This window comes from Pundamilia nyererei, unplaced genomic scaffold (assembly GCF_000239375.1).
Source record: "Pundamilia nyererei isolate P.nyererei 1_Seehausen unplaced genomic scaffold, PunNye1.0 scaffold00001, whole genome shotgun sequence".
In the NCBI taxonomy this organism is placed as follows: Eukaryota; Metazoa; Chordata; class Actinopteri; order Cichliformes; family Cichlidae; genus Pundamilia; species Pundamilia nyererei.
Window position 1 is genome coordinate 5,162,109 of NW_005187402.1, and position 20,005 is coordinate 5,182,113.

Below are 20,005 nucleotides of genomic sequence, written 5' to 3' on the forward strand. Positions count from 1 at the left end.
GCCTCTGTGCACTCTGTGGTATATGTGTGAGTCCAAATGTGTTCATTTCACACAATGTTTGATTGCACACCTGTGCAAAGAAGAAAAGGTTGTGCTGTACACATTTTGCTAGTGCTGCAATCAGTCCCCGATCCTGCACCTTCTGCAGCAAACGGCTCTATAATCTATGACATGCTCATCTCCTAACTGCTGTGCTATAGTTGCTCCTATTTCCCCAATCAAACACGTTCTATCGATCAATACCAAATAGCAGAGGCGTGTATTTCTTGTGGATCTTTGGTAAGCAGAAATAATTCATGCTTCTTGTAATTAATTATTCATTGAAGCCCCACAGAACAGACAGTGGCTTAGTAATTAAGTCTGAATCAGACACTGTGGCTCATCTAATTACCAACCACTATAAGTTTGTTAACATATTAACCCGCATTAATTAATTATTGATAGCGTTCTCCTTTATTTTGAGCTGGTATAGTTCCCAACTACACATGTATGGCGAGGCGAGGAATTCTCGCACGCAGAGACCTGAAAGGAGATTTTGAATTAGTTGCATGCTAATATTCATGCAAATAAACATTTTTTCCCTTTTCTTTTTCAGAAAAATGTGCGATTCGGTGGTAATTGCCTTGTTTGATAGCAAAAGAGAGATCCAAAGCAATCACAGAAGCGGCAGACAAACTCAATTATAAAAAGCAATTGAAATGCTTTGGACTAGAAAGCTCCATGAAAGGCTGAGGGGTTTGGGATCTGTGCGAGTGTCTTGCAGATTATGTCGCACTGTTTAGAACATCAAACAAAACACAAGAAGGTCTATCAATAGGCGCTCTTTTACCAAACACACCATCGTGGCAATATTGCATGATGCCATGAAAATGGCAACAACAAAAAAGAAAAAACAGCAACAAAAAACAGGAAGTGGGATCAGATGGGAGGAACAAATGTTCTGACATCTGAAAAAAAGCAAACGGAAGAGCGGCAGAAATCTACTATAGAGTGCAAATCTATGCAGCTTCCACCCAAACAAAGTATCCCACGTACAAAGACATCCCAGTGTCCTAGCCAGAGGCAGCACCAGTGTAGTCTCTATCACAGCCATCTAAGATTTTGCCTCATCGTTTTCCCAAACAACTGTGTGAGCACATCCTCGGGTTGAGATGTGACAAATGGACTCTTGGAGAGCTGCAGGTGATAATAGTGCCCAGGTGTGAACAATTACTGGCTCTGTTTTTCCACCCCTTTAACAGCTGCTGACCCCCACTCTCACACAGGGAGATTCAGCTAAACTGCTATGTGCAAGTACGTCCGCTACCATCGCTCCGCTTTTTCTTTCTGCCCAGTACGTCTAAAGAACTGACTGGCTAACAGCAAGCACGAGTTTACTATCTCTCCCCTCTCATCAGAACTCCCTCCACCCCCGTGACCGAGACAAATGCGTCCATCTGTGTGTATCGCCCGTATTTTGGGCTTTCACCTCAAGTAAATGCAATTTATTCCTCCGCGGTAGCAAAGCTCCACTCCTCCTGTCAGTGTGCCAAGCTCCCAGTGGAGGTTGACAGGCCAGCTGCCAGCAGTGGCCATCCCGACCAGTTAAAGGGACACGCGTGTCACATTTCCCATGATCACACTGACGTTGTCAGCCTGACATACCTTTAACGAGGCTTCCATAACTAACTGCCTGTCCCCTCAGAATCGGAAGCACAGACGGTCCGGCGACCAGCGGCCTGTCAATCAAAAATGAGCATATACAAGTTTGCTGACTGGCACACATGTTGCACCTTTGGCGCAAAGGCTCAGCCCTTGGCCTTAAGCCTGCATGTCTTATTGACTCTGCGCTTCATTACACACACAGTGAGCTTCAGTAATCTCTCTGAAGCTACTCTACACACTCCGACTACAAACAAGGTAGCTGTCAGTCTCTATAGCGTACCACCTATTTATTGCTTGAATAGGAGGCATTGTAAAGGCAGAGCCTTGTTGTTAGTATATAATCGTACTTTCTTTTGTCCTGTGTATACCTTGACAGCAGACAATTTCTTCTCAGAATATCAGTTTTCCACTGACCCTGACCTTATCAGAACGTAGCACGAATAATTTTTGAAAGCAGTTCCTGTTCTTCCAAGTAATCCCAGATAAGCCTGATTCATCTATCTGATTCAGCTAAAAAATAAAGTTCAACTGACCATCCCTCTACTACCATTAGATGAATTCCATCTCATGTTTTAATACTCTTAGATCTGAGGACTACCAGGTCTCTGAAACCTTGAGTCAATGGGTCAGCAAAAAAGTTTGCTAGAAATGTTAAAGGTGTAATGTGTCACTGTCGGGGACCATTTATGGCAATAAATAAAATATATTGTGTGGAATGCTCTATTCTATGTGTTAGTCAACAACTAAATCCAACCGATTTTACACCAAACTGCCAAAAGTATTCACCCACCCATCCAAATCCCATATAAACCCATAAAAAATCCAGCACCTAGTCATGCAGAGCGCTTCTACAAACATTTGTTAACGAACGGGTCGCTCTCAGGAGCTGAGTGAATTCCAGGATGGTACCGTGATAGGATGCCACCTGTGCACCAGGCAAATTTCCTCACTACTAAATATTCCACAGTCAACTGTTAATGGAATTATAACATAGTGGGAGTAATTGGGAACAACAGCAACTCATCTAGGCCACATAAATCACAGAGTGCGGTCAGCAGATGCTGAGGCTCATAGTGCTCAGAAGTCGAAAACTTTCTGCAGAGTCAGTCACTATAGCCCTTCAAACTTCACGATACCTTCAGATTAGCGCAAGATCAGTGAGCTTCATGGAATGGGTTTCCATGGCCGAGCAGCTGCAACATCACCAAGCAACATCACCAAGCATCATGCTCCAAGCATCATGCTCCCAACTTTGTGGGAACAGTTTGGGGATGGCCCCTTCCTGTTCCAACACGACTGCTCATTAGTGCACAAAGCACTAATGAGCAGTTACTAATGAGTGCACAAACCAAAATGTTTTTGGCACACTATGAATTAAAGTACCTGACTGAAAAATTTTAAAATCTTCCAAAGGGTTTATAATAAAAATCAGAATATTAAATCAGAATTAGCACCTGTCAAGAAACCCAAGGTCACTTTACATACAAAATCCATCTGCATTTATTGTAAGGCAGCAAAGAAAGCTGTTTCAGTAAATGACTTTGTCCAATCATAATTTTAAAAATCAGACTCATTTCACATTACTTGCTATTACTCATGCAGAATAACACATTGTGGATGCTGTAGCATGCATCTATTGAAAAGTGTTCTCTTTAGGACTGTACAGAAGGCCAGCAGAGGTCCAGGCGAATGTACTTTAGCAAATATAATAAACTGAAAAATCCACAGTTTGGAGTTTTGTTGAACTTATTTTTGTTGACTGACAGCTAAGTCCTCATTCTGTCTGAAAGGAGCTGAAAGGAGCGGTCTAATCAAACTCAAAGCATTCTTCACCAGAAAGTCTAGGACTGGTTGCAAGCCTCAGCCAGCCAGTCAGGCTGGAGTTAACATCCCTGTAAGTTTTATACATAAGGCTAATTCTGAACAAAACACAATGTTGAACCAACGAAAGCAGAAAATCCTCCAAATATGGAGTTCTGCAGCTTCTAAAACATAAATGCTTTTATCTACAGTACAGATTTCGCGGTGAATCCCTAAGATTACTAACATCAGTCCAGTATCTGAGTGATGTTGGCGAGGAAGGGCCAGAAGAGTGTCTTTTCTCCAAACGCTACAGAGTGAATTTGACCTTTCACCTTTGAAATCTGAACATCACTTCATCTTTCATGCCATCTGACATTTGTGTAACATCCTGTCGTGATTAGCTAACAGTTATTGTGAACTATGTACTTTTTCTTAGGCCAGGGTGGCTTTTTTACACGTAAATATTTCTACCATATTAGAAGAATCCCGAAAAACTCACTTAAATTCCCTAAAGACGCACCAAAAATATCACTTTCATGAGAGCAGACAGACAAGACCTTAAATGCAGCAGTTCTGGCCACAGCTGTCACCAGTGCAAAAGCATGAAAACATTGCTCAGATGCTTAAATGACATATGTCAACAATTCCTGACAAGCAACGTCTTTACCTCTCATAAATAATGACAACGCCAAAGTAGCGTGACCTTGTCACAAAGCCAGGATGCCCCCTGTGGGACTTGAGTCCCAGAAAGACAAACCCAAACAGAAAGTTTGACATTTGTTTGACAGTGCAGAGCAGCGGCGTTCTCTTGACCACAGACAAACAGAACTTACAGTTTCTGAAAGTGGCAGTTTTACAGTTTCTAGATTACATTATTAACAGTTGTGTATTATTAGCAGTCCAGTGCAGTCCAAAGCACTTCAGCTCTTATAACTGGTGCAAAACTGACTCCCACTTAAACTGATGACAACGTGTTGGTCACCAGTATTACCAGATCAGCAGTTAAAGCCTATTTGAAGAGCACTGACAGAAAACTAAAAAACTGACTTTCTCTCTCTGTGTATATGTTGATAAAAACCCAAGCTGTTTAGCAGTGACTGAAAGAACATTCAGCATCAGAGCTCTAGTGTTTTTTTTATTGTCAAGTGTTTCATTAGACCATCTGGAAAGAGCCTAGTGTGACTTGTGGCAGTGGGTCAGCTGGAAATTTTCAGAAAAACACGCGGCATAAAGTGAGGCTGCATGCATTATTTACCCAGAGTTATCTTTTAATGCGATGCAGTCGAGCAGGGCCTGTCACTGTTTCATACAGCGACAAAGTCAGCAGTAAAAAGGCAGACATGACACGGGCCATGTGTCTGCAATTCTTTCCCCAGCTATGTCAAACTTGGCTCACCTGCTGAAAAAGTCCTGATGTACCTGCGTTGCTATGTGTCTTGCCTCACGCTCTTTTGCTTGGCCCTCCAGATTTGCCGCTGGCAGCTATATTCTCAGCATTATTTCTGAGAGAAAATGAGTCTCTGGCACAGTTTCATATTGTGGCTGCTCAACGATGCATTTCTGCCTCGACAAAACCGCCGCCGCTCTCCTAATTATCATGGATGCTGCAGTTTGAAAACGAGCTGCGGTAGAACTAGCATGACCCAATGGCGTCTCCTCTATTTTGCATTATCATAGAGTATGCTGCTGTTTGCCTTGCTGTGTGATTAATTCATGTGTGTATCATTAATGCAGGAATGTCCAGGGGCAAAGACAAAAGCTCGGTCAATGCGAAAGGAAACACGGGGGCAGGCTGCGCGCGCACGTGCACGTGCTCACACACGAACCGCATCTTTGAGTTCAAAAAACGCAGTGTGACTTATCATATGCCCTTGTTTTTGTGAAACAGCGCTCTGTTTAAACCAACAAAAACAATGATAGTTGACCCACTGAGCGAGAAAGCAGCCACAGGGCCAGTTTAATATGCAGATGAGGAGTGGGACTGCTGCATGCTGCAGGATTTGGATGCGAAACACTCAGTCCACTCTCGCTCTATTTCTCTCCTCATCCATTTCATGCATTCTCTGGTTCTCTCCATTTTCAATTTTTCTCTATTAATGTCATATTATTTTTCATTCTCGGCTGCACTCGCTTTATCTTTAACTCTCCTCCTCCCTCGGTCCTGAGCTCCCTCTGTTTCTCTATCAATTTAATCCGCTCTCCTGTTTTGCGAGGTGCAACTGTCTCTCTGCACTAAATGCTATGGGAGCCAGAGGTAGAATAACAATGGCATTTTCATTCCGGCGTCATAACACGGAGCAGCTGGCACAGATCAGCTACCCTGCCGTAGGACTTCACTTTAGTGCTGTGTGATACGGCAAATTTTGGTATCAGTCCAGTACCCAGTAATTACACCAAGTAAACGCAGGTCCATACCAACACCAGCACTATGCCAGGTGAATCATCATTCATGAAATCACTGTGAATTTTGCTTCTCACAATAATTTGTTAACACAAACTTTTTGTGTATTTGAAACTGGGCTTTTTTGGAGACCTGGAAGGTAAATACGCCTGTCTCTGAAGCACTTGGGTCGGCTTCTGTTGTTTAAATGTGCTGTAGGCTATAAATAAAACAGACGTGACAGCCAGCAGAAAAAGCTTCAGACATTTTTCACAGTGCATGTTTGAGGTATATTTTTTTCTTTCCCACAAAAATCATTTACTTAACACGATTCAGTGTCCTACATGCTGAACTTTGAGGTTGGAAACATACTAAAGTATCGTTCCTATCATGCTAGTATTCATCCGATACCAATACCAACAATAATAATATTTCAATCTATCTACTTCTATAGCAGTAGCAGTGGATCAATCTAATTTATAGTATCAATGCAGTGCTGGTATTGGTGTTCGGATGGACATTAGCATAACCGGATCAATACTTTAGTTTGTTTCCATCCTCTAAGTTCAGCAGAACAGGAGACGTGTCTCCACAAACACTGCTCATCTCGTGCAGCTACACTTTACTCCACCCCCTCCTCCCTACTCTGGTCTCTTTATCATTAAGTGCTGTTGGTCATCATAGCTGTTACTTTAGCAGACTTGAGTATCTATAGACTATATTCAGACATTCAAATAACAGAATGTATTATTTTAATTGAATATACTCTGAGCCTGTCTATAGCCATGCTAAATAAGTTATTTTGTTAGAAAAGAAACAATATCCCTAAACATGAACTAAGAAAAATGTCAGAACCTTTTCCTGTTGATTGTGAGATCTGTTTTGTTTATAGCCTGAAGCAAGTTAGAACAACAGAAGTCGACCCAAAGTGCTTTAGAGACGGACAAAAAACAGAGTTTCATAATACATGAAAAGCTAAAAGTTGTGTTTTGTTGCATTAACTAATTAATGTGGAAAGTAACAATTACAGTATTCTACAGGTCATTAAAATGTGTTTAGAATTTGCTAATTGATTATTATTCATCTCATAAATCACGACACACTGTTACTGTGACATGTTATTAGTTTCAGCGTTGGTATCGGCAGTACTGGGCCTGTATTTACTTGATAGAATAACAATGGCATTTTCATTCCGCTGCTATAACGCGGAGCAGCTGGCACAGACCAGCCTCGCAGCCGTAGGAGACCTCAGAACTTCCCTCACTGCCTCTCGCTAACACAGTTTTGGGAAGCAGCAGATTTAAGAAAAGTGGAACGCAGGCCGCAGCGATTAGAGCGGTGCAGTTAAAGGACAGTACCACTCATAAGGCATCATTGCCTGAGCAGAGGCAGGGGACCAGTGTTTGCTGAGTTAATGGTTTGAGTGCGGCCTGGCTGACAGCGAAGCACCGTTTGATTCACCGCTGCTGAAACAAACTGGGAAGTGATCCTGCGCACGCTGCTGCGTTTCCAGCTATTTCTGTTAATGAGACCAGCACCCAGTGTGTGAAGATATTCATTCACCTAAGCTGCTTATATGTCAACCACCAGCCAAGACAGCTACTGTACAGCATGAAAGCCTGGCTGTCGTGGTCTCTGAGCAGCTCTGTGCCACGTGAAGCGTATTAACCCGTGGCTCTGACGCTTTTTCTTTTTTTTTTTTTCTTTTAAACACACCCAGGCTGTTCAACATGCAAATAACCGCAACCAGTTTAAACCCCACAGCTTCATTCGGCAACCAGGCCCCGCTATCTCATCACTGATGGCGTGCCTCGCAGCTGTGTTGCCGAGTGAGATGGGGGACAAATGTGTCTGTCAGTGTGAGGGGGAGAGAGAGAGAGAGAGAGTTGCAAAGAAAGGGACTGAATGAAAGCAGTGGAGAAGAGAAAAGAAAAAAGGGGAGGGGAGAGAGAGCGGGCCGACAGGGCACAGGGAGAAATGTGGTGGCAGCATGTCAGCTTCTGATAAGGGCATTAGTCTGCCCCCTGTGGGTCAGAAAGAGAGACTGACAATGCAAGTGCTCCCACCACCACGTGCACGCGCATAGACGCGCACACCTCTCTCTGTGGATGTCAGCTCTGCTGCCTGGGACCAGTCAACAAATTAAAGATAAGACCTGCACACTGCAGCCGCCAACAACTAAACCTTCAATCACCGGACTCCCTCTGAAGTCCTCTGTCCAAACCAACACATGAAAGAAACAGAACACTCTGCTATTTTTACATATGTGTGTCTTTTATTGGACGATTGCTTAAAAAAAACAAACAAACAAAAAGAGGGACCCCTTTACGCTGTGAACGGAATTAGTCTAAAATGTGAGCCAAGGCTGTTCCTGTTCCTGAGGGATTGACGCCTCTTTCATGTCAGACATGGGATCCATCCTAAATGGAGCAAGGCCTTTTATTTACCAAGCTAATTGACTGCAGAAGCAAATGTGCAGCCAGCTCCAAACAATGCCCCAGATCTTGTATTCATAAGTGAATGTTTGAAGGACACACGATAATCCCTGTAGCTTAGGTTATTGTGGGGCGGAGTGAGGGGGGGGGGACTATAAGCGAGAACGCTCTGCAACATCGCAACGCTGTCAGCTAAATTAAAATTATGGATTACTGTTTAACAACTGTTTTGCCGTGCTGCAACAATATTATGTGTCGCAGCAGGCCTACCGCTGCTATTTGAACACCGGGGCACGGGGGTGATTCATCGACGCGATTGGTGGTGGGGGGGAGAAAAACAGATGGAAGAAGTAAGGAAAAAAGAGGAAGGTGCTAATTTGGAGCGAGGAGCTCACCAGAGGACGAGAGGCGAGATCAATGCTGGAGAATCACAGAGACACAACTTCAAAAAAGAAGGGGACAGCTATTTCTCTGTGAAGTCTACCACTCATTACCATTGGAGAGAGGGTGATGGGAGGAGGGGAGTGTGGGCTGTGGCAGATAGATGACAGTGAACCGAGGGGCTCCAGGCAGAAATCTCTAGATCCTTTATAAGAGCTGGTTAGTAGGAGCACAATAGCCACAGAAGAGACTCTGTGAACTCCAATGAGTCAGTATAAATTACCGCACCCTGAGTGAACAAGAGGAGTCTTGGGACAGAATATTCTATTACTGCACGAAGGCAGAGATATGGCATGTTCTAAGGTGTAAGTAGCGCGTATACACAGAGCAGTAGGCCACAGATCACGTGTCAAATGGTAGTACGAGTCAACCGCGATCTTTTTCGCTTATCATCTTCTTGTTTCTCTTTTTTCCTCCTCTCGTCCCTTTTATATATCTGAATGAACTCCAGAAGATGGAGGAAATTAAAATCAAACATCCCCCATCAAACCTGGAGCTTCCCTGTGTTTAGTGACATTTAAAGAACGGAGGCAGGCTACGTTTATTTATTGCGTTCTGTATCGACCGGCTGTCTGCCTCCGACGTCGGACGGCGTCGCAGGCGCACGCTGAGTATGACTGACAGAACAGGCCTTGCAGGACTGTGGGTGTAGCCTGAGTGACAGGCCTGTGGCTAAAAAATCTCCTGTGACACTTGGAGACTGAACGCTGGAAGGCAGGAACAAAAAATCTGCCATTTTAACCTTTGTAGTGTGACATCCTGGAGGACAACTGATGTAGCATATGACATTTGATTTTAATCCGCTCTGAGTTCAGAGTCGCTGACCAAATAAAGTGAACTGCAGCTTTTTCTGCATACGAGCGCTCGAGCTTTACTGCAAACTGTAGCATTAGTCAGTAGGCAACCTGGAGCTGTACTTGTGCAGTTATATTTGCATCACCCTTTGTCTGTGCATACAGTCACGGTGCACAGTACATCACAGAATAAACGATATAACGTGTGGGTGTGAAGGACGGCTAAATTGAGATGAATTGTCAACATACGCTTGCAAAAATATGGATCTCTGCAATGTGAAGACGCAGATGAACATTAACAGAAAAATAAATTAAATCAGTAGTCTGTGTTTGCTTCTCTGTGTTTTTAAAACAGCTCAGATTCTTACACACACAGATAAGCTGTTGTGAGAATCTCTGAGAACTTGCTGCAGTTTCTCTGCACATTTAGGCTTCTGTCGCTATGATATTGAGGTTATATCAGCCTGCGGAGGTCACACCATCTGTTGTCGTTCTTCTTTTGGAACACATTTTGCAGCACTATATACAATAAACACATTCAGCACCGCTTTATAGACGAAGACTGTTTCTCTCACCACTATTGTCCAAACTGCTATGAGTGTAAGGGACCAAAAGAAAAGAAAAAAAAAATCCCTAACCCCAGGTATCCTGTGGGTTGATGACAAAAGTCAGACAAGACCAGTTAAATTTGCTACAGCTCACAGCCAGGACAGAACAAAAGGAATTAAAATGTAGTCGTGCAATGGCAGACAATAGCAGGAAAAGCTGGAATCCACTCCTGTCAGCTAATAAGTGAGGGCAGAACGATTAACCAATTCAAATCAACACCCCGGGCTTAATGTCTGAAATGTATGTGCATTAATTTAAATTGCTTGAACCCGGCTAAAGCTAGGAGGGAATGAAAAACTAAATCTGCAGACTTCTGTGCATTAGAAACGCTTAATATGACAGGCATATTCTGGTTTAAGTTTATGCCTACAAGTGCTTTCTCCCCCTGTAAGCCAGGGGAAGCCATGCTTACCCTATTAGTTGAACTATTATTGTCATTTTAACAAAGATCAGACTTCCCTTGCCTTAGGAACAAGATAAAAATATTTCTCTTGTAGCCAGAAACGAGCAAAATAACGTGGCGATTTAATCAATCTACAGAAGAGACAGAAGAGTACAGCGCTTCTGCGTCACAGGAATTTATGACTGTTACCACAGCCACAGTGTGCATAAAGAGAAGGATTTGAAACGGAATATTTTAGGGAGTAGACCAGGACAATTTGGAGATAGGTAAATTTAGGCTTTCAGTTTATAATGCGTAGAATTTTCTGCAGCGAATATCTGAAGTATATTCAAAAGGAGACCATCTGAAACACATATTGTGTGAAATACAAGGACACGACTGCCAACATTCTCCCTAAAAGCCGAGAATCAAACGCAGATAAGTTAATCATTTCGTAAGTTGCTTAATTTAATGCACATAAACAATCTATTGAATGCTAAAATTTGTTACAATTTTATAACTTTCTGTTATTATAGTTTATAATCTAACGTTGTAAAAGGTGTTTGTTCAACCTTCTGATAATATAAATTTGCATGTATGAGCACAGCATGTGTCTGATTGTAAACATGAGGTTGTTTATGAAAAATAAAAATCCCCCTGATGATGTAGAAGTCTTAAAAAGTCATGTATCAAATACGATAAACTTGGCGTTTCAAGGTTGGAAACTTTTATTTTTTACTTTCTAATGAATTCATGATTCAAACTTCTCGCTGTTTGATTGATTTATCATAATACTGCCACACATTTGCACTCAAACTAAACATATACAAGTTTAATGCAAGACACAGTACTGTGCAAAAGTCTTGAGTCACCCTGTAAGGCTTTATAGTTTGCAATCTGTGGCTCATCACAAGCAAAATATAAAGAAACGAGGGGTGGCTCAAGATTTTTACACAATGCTGAACACTTCTCACACATGTTTGTATCCCTACACCTGATTTCTTTTTTCAACTTGTTTGCAGGTGTGATAGTAATTTGGGTTTACGTTTAAGTTTACGTAGGCTATGCTTAATTCATCAACTTAATGGTTTCTTTTTAAAAAGAAAAGGTGAAAAAATGGTGCTTACACAAACTAAATGTCCATGAACGCAACCCGACCTGAAACCTAAGTAAGTACATGTGTTTGTGTGCCGACTGCAGCTTCGAGGGTGCACTGTGTTACCGTGAGCAGTCAGCACAAAAAAATGATGGAAAGCATGCTCTAAGTCACATCCTCCTGACATATTTTCTGGTAATTCGTCTAAATTAGGCTTTGTGGACAAGTCCGTGGAATGAAGAATAGATTTTTTTTTCCCTTTTCCATTTCCAGTCATTACATTGTGGGGTGTTTTGAACCACAGAGCCAAAAACAGACCTTTTTCTACTTTTTTTTCCACAGAGACATTTGGAGTTGTTAAAGCAAGAAAAGCACAGGTGCAGCGAACAGCATTAACAATGGCCTTATTCCATTGAAGTGTAAGCCCTGACAGTGAGTCAGCATACATAATACCAGAGCCTGAAACTAGAGCACCTCAATGGACTGCAGCCATGATTATTAGTTTATTAGTCACACCTGTGCTGGTCCTACTGTGCCACGGCAAAGTGTCTGCTGTGGAAAAGGTCTAGCTGTACCCTGGCAGACAGTCTGCTTTTAATCCAGCAAAATAACAGTATTACTGTTATTTTTTAGGGTAAATTAGGTAAAGACTTTAAAAGGCAACTTTCAAGTTTTAGCACCGTACAAATGAATGGCAGGAGCTATATAACAACTGCATTATATAATAGTGGTGCCTGGTTAAATCAATTTACATAAAAAAAATAAAAAATAATGACGGCAGGGTGGTAAAAAAGCACAACCAGCATGAATCCATCAATCTATCCGTGTAGCTGGGCTGCTGGTGAGACTGTGATGGGGTGTTTTGTGGCAGTGAACAGTTGGAGCTTTGAACCAATCAAACATAATTTTAATGCCATGGGATTATCTAAATATTTGAGGGCATGTGGTGCACGTGCTAATTCAACAAATCATATGAGAAACAAAGCTTTAAATGTCACTTTGGTCAAAACATAACATGAGTCATTCCTGCAATAGGTGCACGGCTAATTTTCGCTTCATTATAATAAGTATACACCCGACTGAAACGTGCTCTGAAGTCGGCGGGATAATTTAAAGAGTCATGTTAATCACTTTGCACTATAATTATCCTTCGTCTGACAAACAGAACATGAGCTCACTGTGCACATTAAATCCAAAAATGTTTCCTGTACACAAAATGCAGGGAAAAATAATTTATAAAGAAAACGATAACCAAATGGCCATGTCCATAATACTGAATATGTTTAACACTGGCTGTGCAGCTTGCATTCATTTGTAAAGATTTGTAAAGGGCTATCTCTCTTTCCTTGCTCACTGCTACATGTGTGCACAGGTTATCTTCCCATAGCCGCACTGTCTTTACTCCAGCCGTGCTCGTAGCTTGTAATTAGCCTTTACTGTCCCGGCCAGCTCTACAGTGACGAGGAAAGGCAGAAAGAAACCATAATAACATGGCATGAACCGGATCTTTATGACCTTTTTCCGAGGCAGCGGTGCACAACATTGGGATCGTTGTTACACTGAATTTTCAACGTTCTGTGGCTGTTTTCAGTGAGTTAATCAGCCCCGTTTGCATGCACTTCACTGTGGCTGCAGCTTCCTGCTGGTACAATGATTTGAGAGTCACTTACTTTCCATAACAAGAGCTCACCACGCTCTCTTCTTAAGCATACATGCTTTTATAGTTTTTTTTAGCTCTGCAGCATCACTCATACTTAATATATAATATCTAAATAATCAATAACTCAATATATTGTGAAAAAGCATCCGACTGAAATGGATTTATCAGTATAGTAATGAAAGCATGATAAAGTATCTAAGGCCTTTTTATCAATATTATGATTTTAAAAAGATGCTATCACTCGCTCACATGGATATTGAACCAAAGATGTTTAAAGCACACAGAGTATCACTGTTCCAATGTTATCAGTGTGGCGTTTTGAGATTGTCATAGAAGCTTTGTGTCCTATAATGATCTCAATCCTGATAGTTAAGGCACTGGAATGAAACTGAACGGTGAGATGTGCTGAAGCACAATCAGTCCGCATAAAATGTGGGTGCGTAACAAGCCGCGCCAATATCAAAATCCTGATATTTACGGCTGTTTTTCTAGCCAAAGGCAACAACTCCAGCTAAATGCACCACATATTGCCAAACTGATCCGTGTGTACCGACCAACAGATCTGTAAATATTCACCTGGAGGGCTGAAGGCTGTCCTACCTCGAGGGTTATTGAGTGCAGCTTCCGTGGCCTTCCTGCCCTCTCCACAGTGGCTCTGGTCAAAAGGTAGACACTGCTCCCCCGTCCCAGCAACTACCTCCAGATTGCGAGATGGATCTTTTGGCTGCCCGAGGTTCCTCACCCTGTAAACTCTGCGACTGCTGGTGTCAGACACATACAGAACTTCCCCCCTCGGGTCCATGGCCAGATAGTACTTGTGGGCAGGGCTGGTGCTAGTGAGACAAGGTGGACAAAGTTAGTTGAAACAGGTTGTACAGTGAAACTGTACATGCTACTTTCTTTTGTTTCTCGCTTGTCTGGTGTTGTATTTATTACACTGCAGCTCAAAGTGACATTGACTGAGACACTAGCCTAGTTTTGCAAAATTATACTACACCTCCATACTCCTGCCTAGACAACACCGTCACTTGAAATATAGGTATTTAGAGGCAATTAGGTCATCCCAGTGAATAGCATTACTGTGAGACTCCTGGAGTAAATTTGCGACACTGCCGAAGCAACAAGATTAATACCTTCTAATTTACATAGTACAGATGGCCACAGCCACTGCAGCTGAAGAATAGTCCTGAGTGATAATCTTATTTTTAGCATTGTGTATGTTAGGGACATTCTTAATATGCTTATGAATTCAAAATGTCAACATGTTGCACAGCATGTTTTTTTTTTCTTTACATTTGGGGCCAGAGTGGAGCTTTCACATTTGCATTTATCATTGTAGAAAGTGGATTTTAACCCAAATCATGATGTTCTCCCTGCTGTAAGCTAGCAGTAAAGAAGCCACAGCTTACCTACGGTAAAATGAAGTGAAAGCTGAACAGATGGAACCACTCCTTACTCTTGTTTCAAAAGCATTTACATGGGTCCTTTCAGAGTGTAAGAACAAACAACCAGTGGATTTAGTTAGACTGTTGAGAAAAACAGTACAAAGTCCTCCTGAGCTACTGTAAACCCTTTTTTATAAGGACAGAAATCCCGTTTAAAAGGAAAGTGGCACCACTGTATCCAGAGATAACTCTCTTTTGTAACGAGCTACACATTATCCTTGTAATGAACAGACTGCAGACTAAATTCGCGGAGACGTAACACTGCATCGAGATAAGTAATTCCTCCCTTTAGTGCGGATCTGTCCACAGAAACAATAACAAGGCGTAAAAACACTGATGATGTAAAACTGAACTTACATGACTCTTACATCCTAATCAGAGACCTTGTTTGCTTAAAAATAAAACTGATATTTTCCTTTATACCCGACATGATTTTTATTGTTTGTAGAACAAATGCCCTTCTCTGAATTCACTAAAACTTCACTAAAAACGACTGCACTTCCTTCAAATATTCAGTTGGATTAAGATTACACAGCTGACCACTTCAAATGGCCCCGTGTTTCTTGGGTGCTTTTAAACGTGTGTTTTGGGCTCTCATCCTGTCGGAGGAGCCGCGACCTCCGACTGAAACGCAACTCTCTGACACCAGGCAGCACGTCTCGCTCTAATAAGCACAGATTCGACCCTCTGCCAGGCGCAGCGAAGCAGGCTGATTCTAAAACACAGCTACAGGAGGCGTCGCATCAGGCTCCTTTGCCCCCCACTTGGGGGGCAAAGGAGCCTGATGCGCAAGTCCAAATGAGCTGCACTCATTTGGACTTGCGCACGCTGCGCATGGATTTCTAACGCTTTCTCAACAACAGATGTCTTTGTGAACCTTTTCTTAAGTAATTAACAAGCTAGTGCGAGGACAACGTGTTGTCCCTAATTGAGTCACAGAATGACTAAAATGTCAGTTGAAGGAGCACGATTTGAAAGCATGTGTGATCGAAAAGAAAGAGCGAGAGAGGGAAAGAGTAATACGAGAGTCGATCAGCAGGGGTTTTTGGGGACATACACACACAACAATCATGCTACAGCAGTCATACCTAGTGCGAGTACATCTTAAATGTGTGAGAAGGGGGTTGTGTTTTCCGGTGGCGTTTTTTTCTTCTGAACACTGAACTCGTGCGCCGTATCAAAAAGCTTGTAATTAGTTTGATGTGTTCAAAGGACGTTCTCGCAGCATTACAGCGAGTCTCCCAGCACTTTTTAATTTTACAACCCTGCACTCAAAAAAAAAAAAATAATAATAATCATGCTCAAAATGTTGATTTTAAGTAATCTGATTACATGTATGTAACCATGTAACCAGTACCATTTAATTTCATGTAAATACATTCGTATAATTACATTATGGACTTAATTACTTGTAATTTTGTAACAAATGTGTAATGTAAAATGTTACATTTAACGTTACAATCATTTAGAAAGCTCTTGGAATTTGGTTAATAAACCTTTGATTATACTTACAATTATTGCTTCGTGTTTATGAGGGACAAGAATCCCTTTTTGCTGTTATCTGAGGTCTAATCGACCCTAGCTCTAATGCTATGCTCTAATGCTATGCCTATTTTTTTTTTTAAAAGAGAAGAATAGGAAACTCAGAAGAGCAAACGAACATCCCCCATCCTCCCAAAATAAAAAATAGGGCTAGAGTAAAGTCGGCCTCACAGAGTTAACTAAACACCAGTTTGGCTTTTTATGTTTGACTTCCAAAAGCTGGACCTCCCTTTGCCTTCTTCAATGGAGCTTACAATCATTTAGAAAGCTCTTGGAATTTGTCTCTGTTTTGAAGTTTCCCCTTTTTCTTTCTTTCTTTTTTTTTTTAAATCAGTGAAACTTTTCTTCTGGTCAATTTGGGCATTCCTCTTGCAGCCTCACACAGGGAGGTTGCCTACAGCCCCACGAATCAACTCCTAATAACACTAGCAGCTGTGGTCACAGGAGCGTCGGCCTTATCCTCTCAGACAACTCGCACGTCTGTGTTCAGTGCAATAACAGCACCAAAGTACTTTCCTCATATAAAATCCGGTTGAACTGCTTATAAGAATGAAGAAACCCACGATGGTGAAGTGGCTCGCACTCGTGGCTTGCTTTTGGCTTCTTCCTGTGACTGTGTGGGTTTTCACCTCCCACCATCCTGTGATGCAGGATCCTGATTTACAAATACAAAAAAACCCAAAACAAAACTGATAGCACTGGTCTAAAACCAAAACTAAGACCCCTGACAAGCTCGGTCAGCAGCATGCCGTAGTTCCAGTTGAGCCCGGCAAACTTGCACTGCTGCTCAGTCTGAAAGTTCTTGCTAAAATCCTTTGAATGTGTGAATAAAAGGAACTGTAAGGTCAGCATGCCCTGTGTTCTTTGGAAGACGACTGGCCTGTTTCTTCTTGCTGTCCAAACAACATATCTCGTTGAGCAGAGATTCGGCCAGCTCCTCTACATGCAGTCCAAGTACAGCAATCGCTTGGACTCGATGGCCTCAGGCTCACTATGGATAAAACTAACTTCTCTGCAACCCGCAGTGAAAGAAAAAAGAAAAAAGCTGGCAAAGAACCACCAGGCACAGGGCTCACGCCAACTTTAAAGCAATTTAGCTTATTTGCTTTGAAAGTTAAGCTTAAATCCTTCTGGGGTTCTTTTTTTGTTGTTGTTGTTGTTGCTTCTGACTTTTTTCCCTTGCTTCTGTGATCTGGAACAATTAAATGCTTCTTGTTTGGCATGGTTGGTTACGCTGCTGCTCGTGATCAATAACAGGATGTAATTAAAATTTGAATGTAAAATTTCTAACTGTTGAAATAATTTCTTTCCATATGTCAAACAATATTCCAGCTAAATTAAATCAGTTATTTGGCAATAAAATTGCTTTTTCCCCCCAGGATATCAAACACTGTTAACATTACTAATAAAAATAACTGAATAATGAAAATATAATGAATTTATAATAAATAAGTAGTAGTCACACTATTAGGTAGTCCCACTATTAACATTCAGGGATTTTAATTAGTCTGTATTTTTGGGATTTGGGTTCAGTAAAGAGGGTGTGCTGGCCTAAAAGACAACCACTGAGCCATCCAATGAGTGGATAGACAGACACTTGTAATAAAAATTTATGACAGCAAATAAAAAATGTATTTATTTTAATGACTTAACAATAATTTACAATAACTTTGCACAGGCCATTTTAAAAAACCCTTTAGCAACAACTCCAGTATGAAATGTATTAATTCTTCCTTCACTGAGGTGAAAGGACATGCTCTGGGCCGCTGGGCCACACCAGTTACGCTAACTTAAACTGGCTTTCATTGATAAGGAAGTAAAGAAGAGCCGATGTCAGTGCCTGTTTTTCCTGTTTTCAATGGCACGCCTGTATAATACTAAGTATAAAAACAGCAAACCTACAACTGCCTACAATAAAGCCACAAGGATGTTTTTGCTATCATTTTAAAGTGTCACATATATATATTTGTCAGCAGAATTGTATCCACATGTCAGGGAGCGATAAGAAGCCTTATGTATAAATGTATGCGCAGGCTGCATAAGGAGGAGAACAGCATACTCCTTGCATGTGGAAATCTTTCCAACAGCTGCGTCAATGTATGATGTTTTTGAGTTGAGACACTTTGGTTACAAAAACAATAATGTGAAAATGACTCGTCAGCTGTAATTTTATGCCTGTATGTATCTTTGCTTTTGATTTCACCTGATGTCAAACAGACTGCTTAAAACAATTAAAGGAACATTTTGAAAACACATCAGAGTTCAATGGGGGAAAAACTGATATGAACTGGGTAATGTGTTAGGAATGGATGGATGTCACATTGTTCGATGGGAATGAAAATCATCAATCTACAGAGGGCTCAATTCAAAGACAGCCCAAAAAGCGAAGTGAAAAAATGATGCGGTGAGGCTTCGAGGTGACTGTTGTTGTGCTATTTAATAAATAGTTCATTTTGATGAAATTTCATTGCAGCAACTCAAAATGGTACTCAGTAGTTTGTATGGGTGCCAGGTGCTTGTAATTCAAGCCTGACAACACAGAGACATGCTCTTAATGAGACGATGGATCGTGTCAGGGGGGATCTCCTCCAAGATCTGGACCAGGGCATCACCAAGCTCCTGGCTGCTTCAGATGGACTGAAACAGAGGTGTTCTATTAGATTTAGGTCACGCGAGCATGGGGGTAGTCAATTCCTTCATCCTCCAGGAACGGCCTGCATACTCTCACCACATGAGACCAGCCATCATTGTGCACCAGGAAGAAGCCAGGACCCACTGAACCAGTGTAGAATCTGACAATAAGTCAAAGGAGTTCTTCCTGATAGCTAATGGCATCACTGACTAGCCTGCAGAAGTCTGTGTGTCTCTGCATGGATATGCCTCCCCAGACCATCACTGACCCCCCCGCCATCATGCTAAACTATGTTATAGGCAGCATAATGTCTCCACTGCTTCTCCAGACCCTTTCATGTCTGTCACACACACTCAGGGTGAACCTGGGGACAGCACAGAGCACCAGTGGTGGACCTGCCAATTCTGGTATTCTATGGCAAATTTCAATCGAGCTCCACAGTGCCAACCAGTAAGCACAGGACCCACTAGAGGGCGTTGGTCCCTCATTTCACCCTCCTGAAGTCTTTTTCTGATTGTTTAGCCAGACTCGCTCACTGGAGGTGAGTTTGTAGCTCCGGGGGTGCTCATCCTGTTCCTACTTGGGAAAACCAGTGGGTAAAAGACCTTCTACGGCCCTGAAGGGAGACACAGCAAACCTTTGTGCCATCCTGCTGGAGTTGGACTACCTGCGCAACATCTGTAGTGTCCAGGTATCACCTCATGCTACCAGTGGTGACACAGACACTATTCAAATGCAAAACTAGAGAAAAACCCGTCAGATGAGTACTGACATGGGAAACATGTATAAAACCATTCCTGTTTTGGGGGTTGTCTCCTTGTTGCTCCTCTAGTGCACCTGTTGTTAATTTCATCAACCACAGCAGCTGAAACTGATTAACAACCCCCTCTGCTACTAAACTGACCAGATCAATATCCCAGAAGCCTAATCAACTTAAAGCTACTCTGATCAAAAAGCGGTCCTCTTTCATTTTTTTAGAAGTATATACAGGATCATCTTTTCTGTAAACCTCATGGCCTTTCAATGGACCGCAGTACGGCATCAAAAAAAAGCTCTGACCCAACAGAAAATAAGAGGGAACAATAACAAGGAGTGCAACAAAGGTCCAAAATTAAACCCAGGTAAATCTGACCTCAGCTGAA

At 42.0% G+C, this 20,005-nt stretch overlaps 1 protein-coding gene across 1 annotated transcript in view; it reads right to left on the reverse strand.

Annotated features, from left to right (window-relative positions):
* tenm1 (teneurin transmembrane protein 1) overlaps nt 1-20,005 on the reverse strand; it is a 191,533-nt gene that overhangs the window by 32,567 nt on the left and 138,961 nt on the right. The window contains exon 22 of the mRNA XM_005719538.1: nt 13,845-14,077. Within this exon, the coding sequence (XP_005719595.1) occupies nt 13,845-14,077 (233 nt within the window). The remainder of the gene's footprint in view (nt 1-13,844; nt 14,078-20,005) is intronic.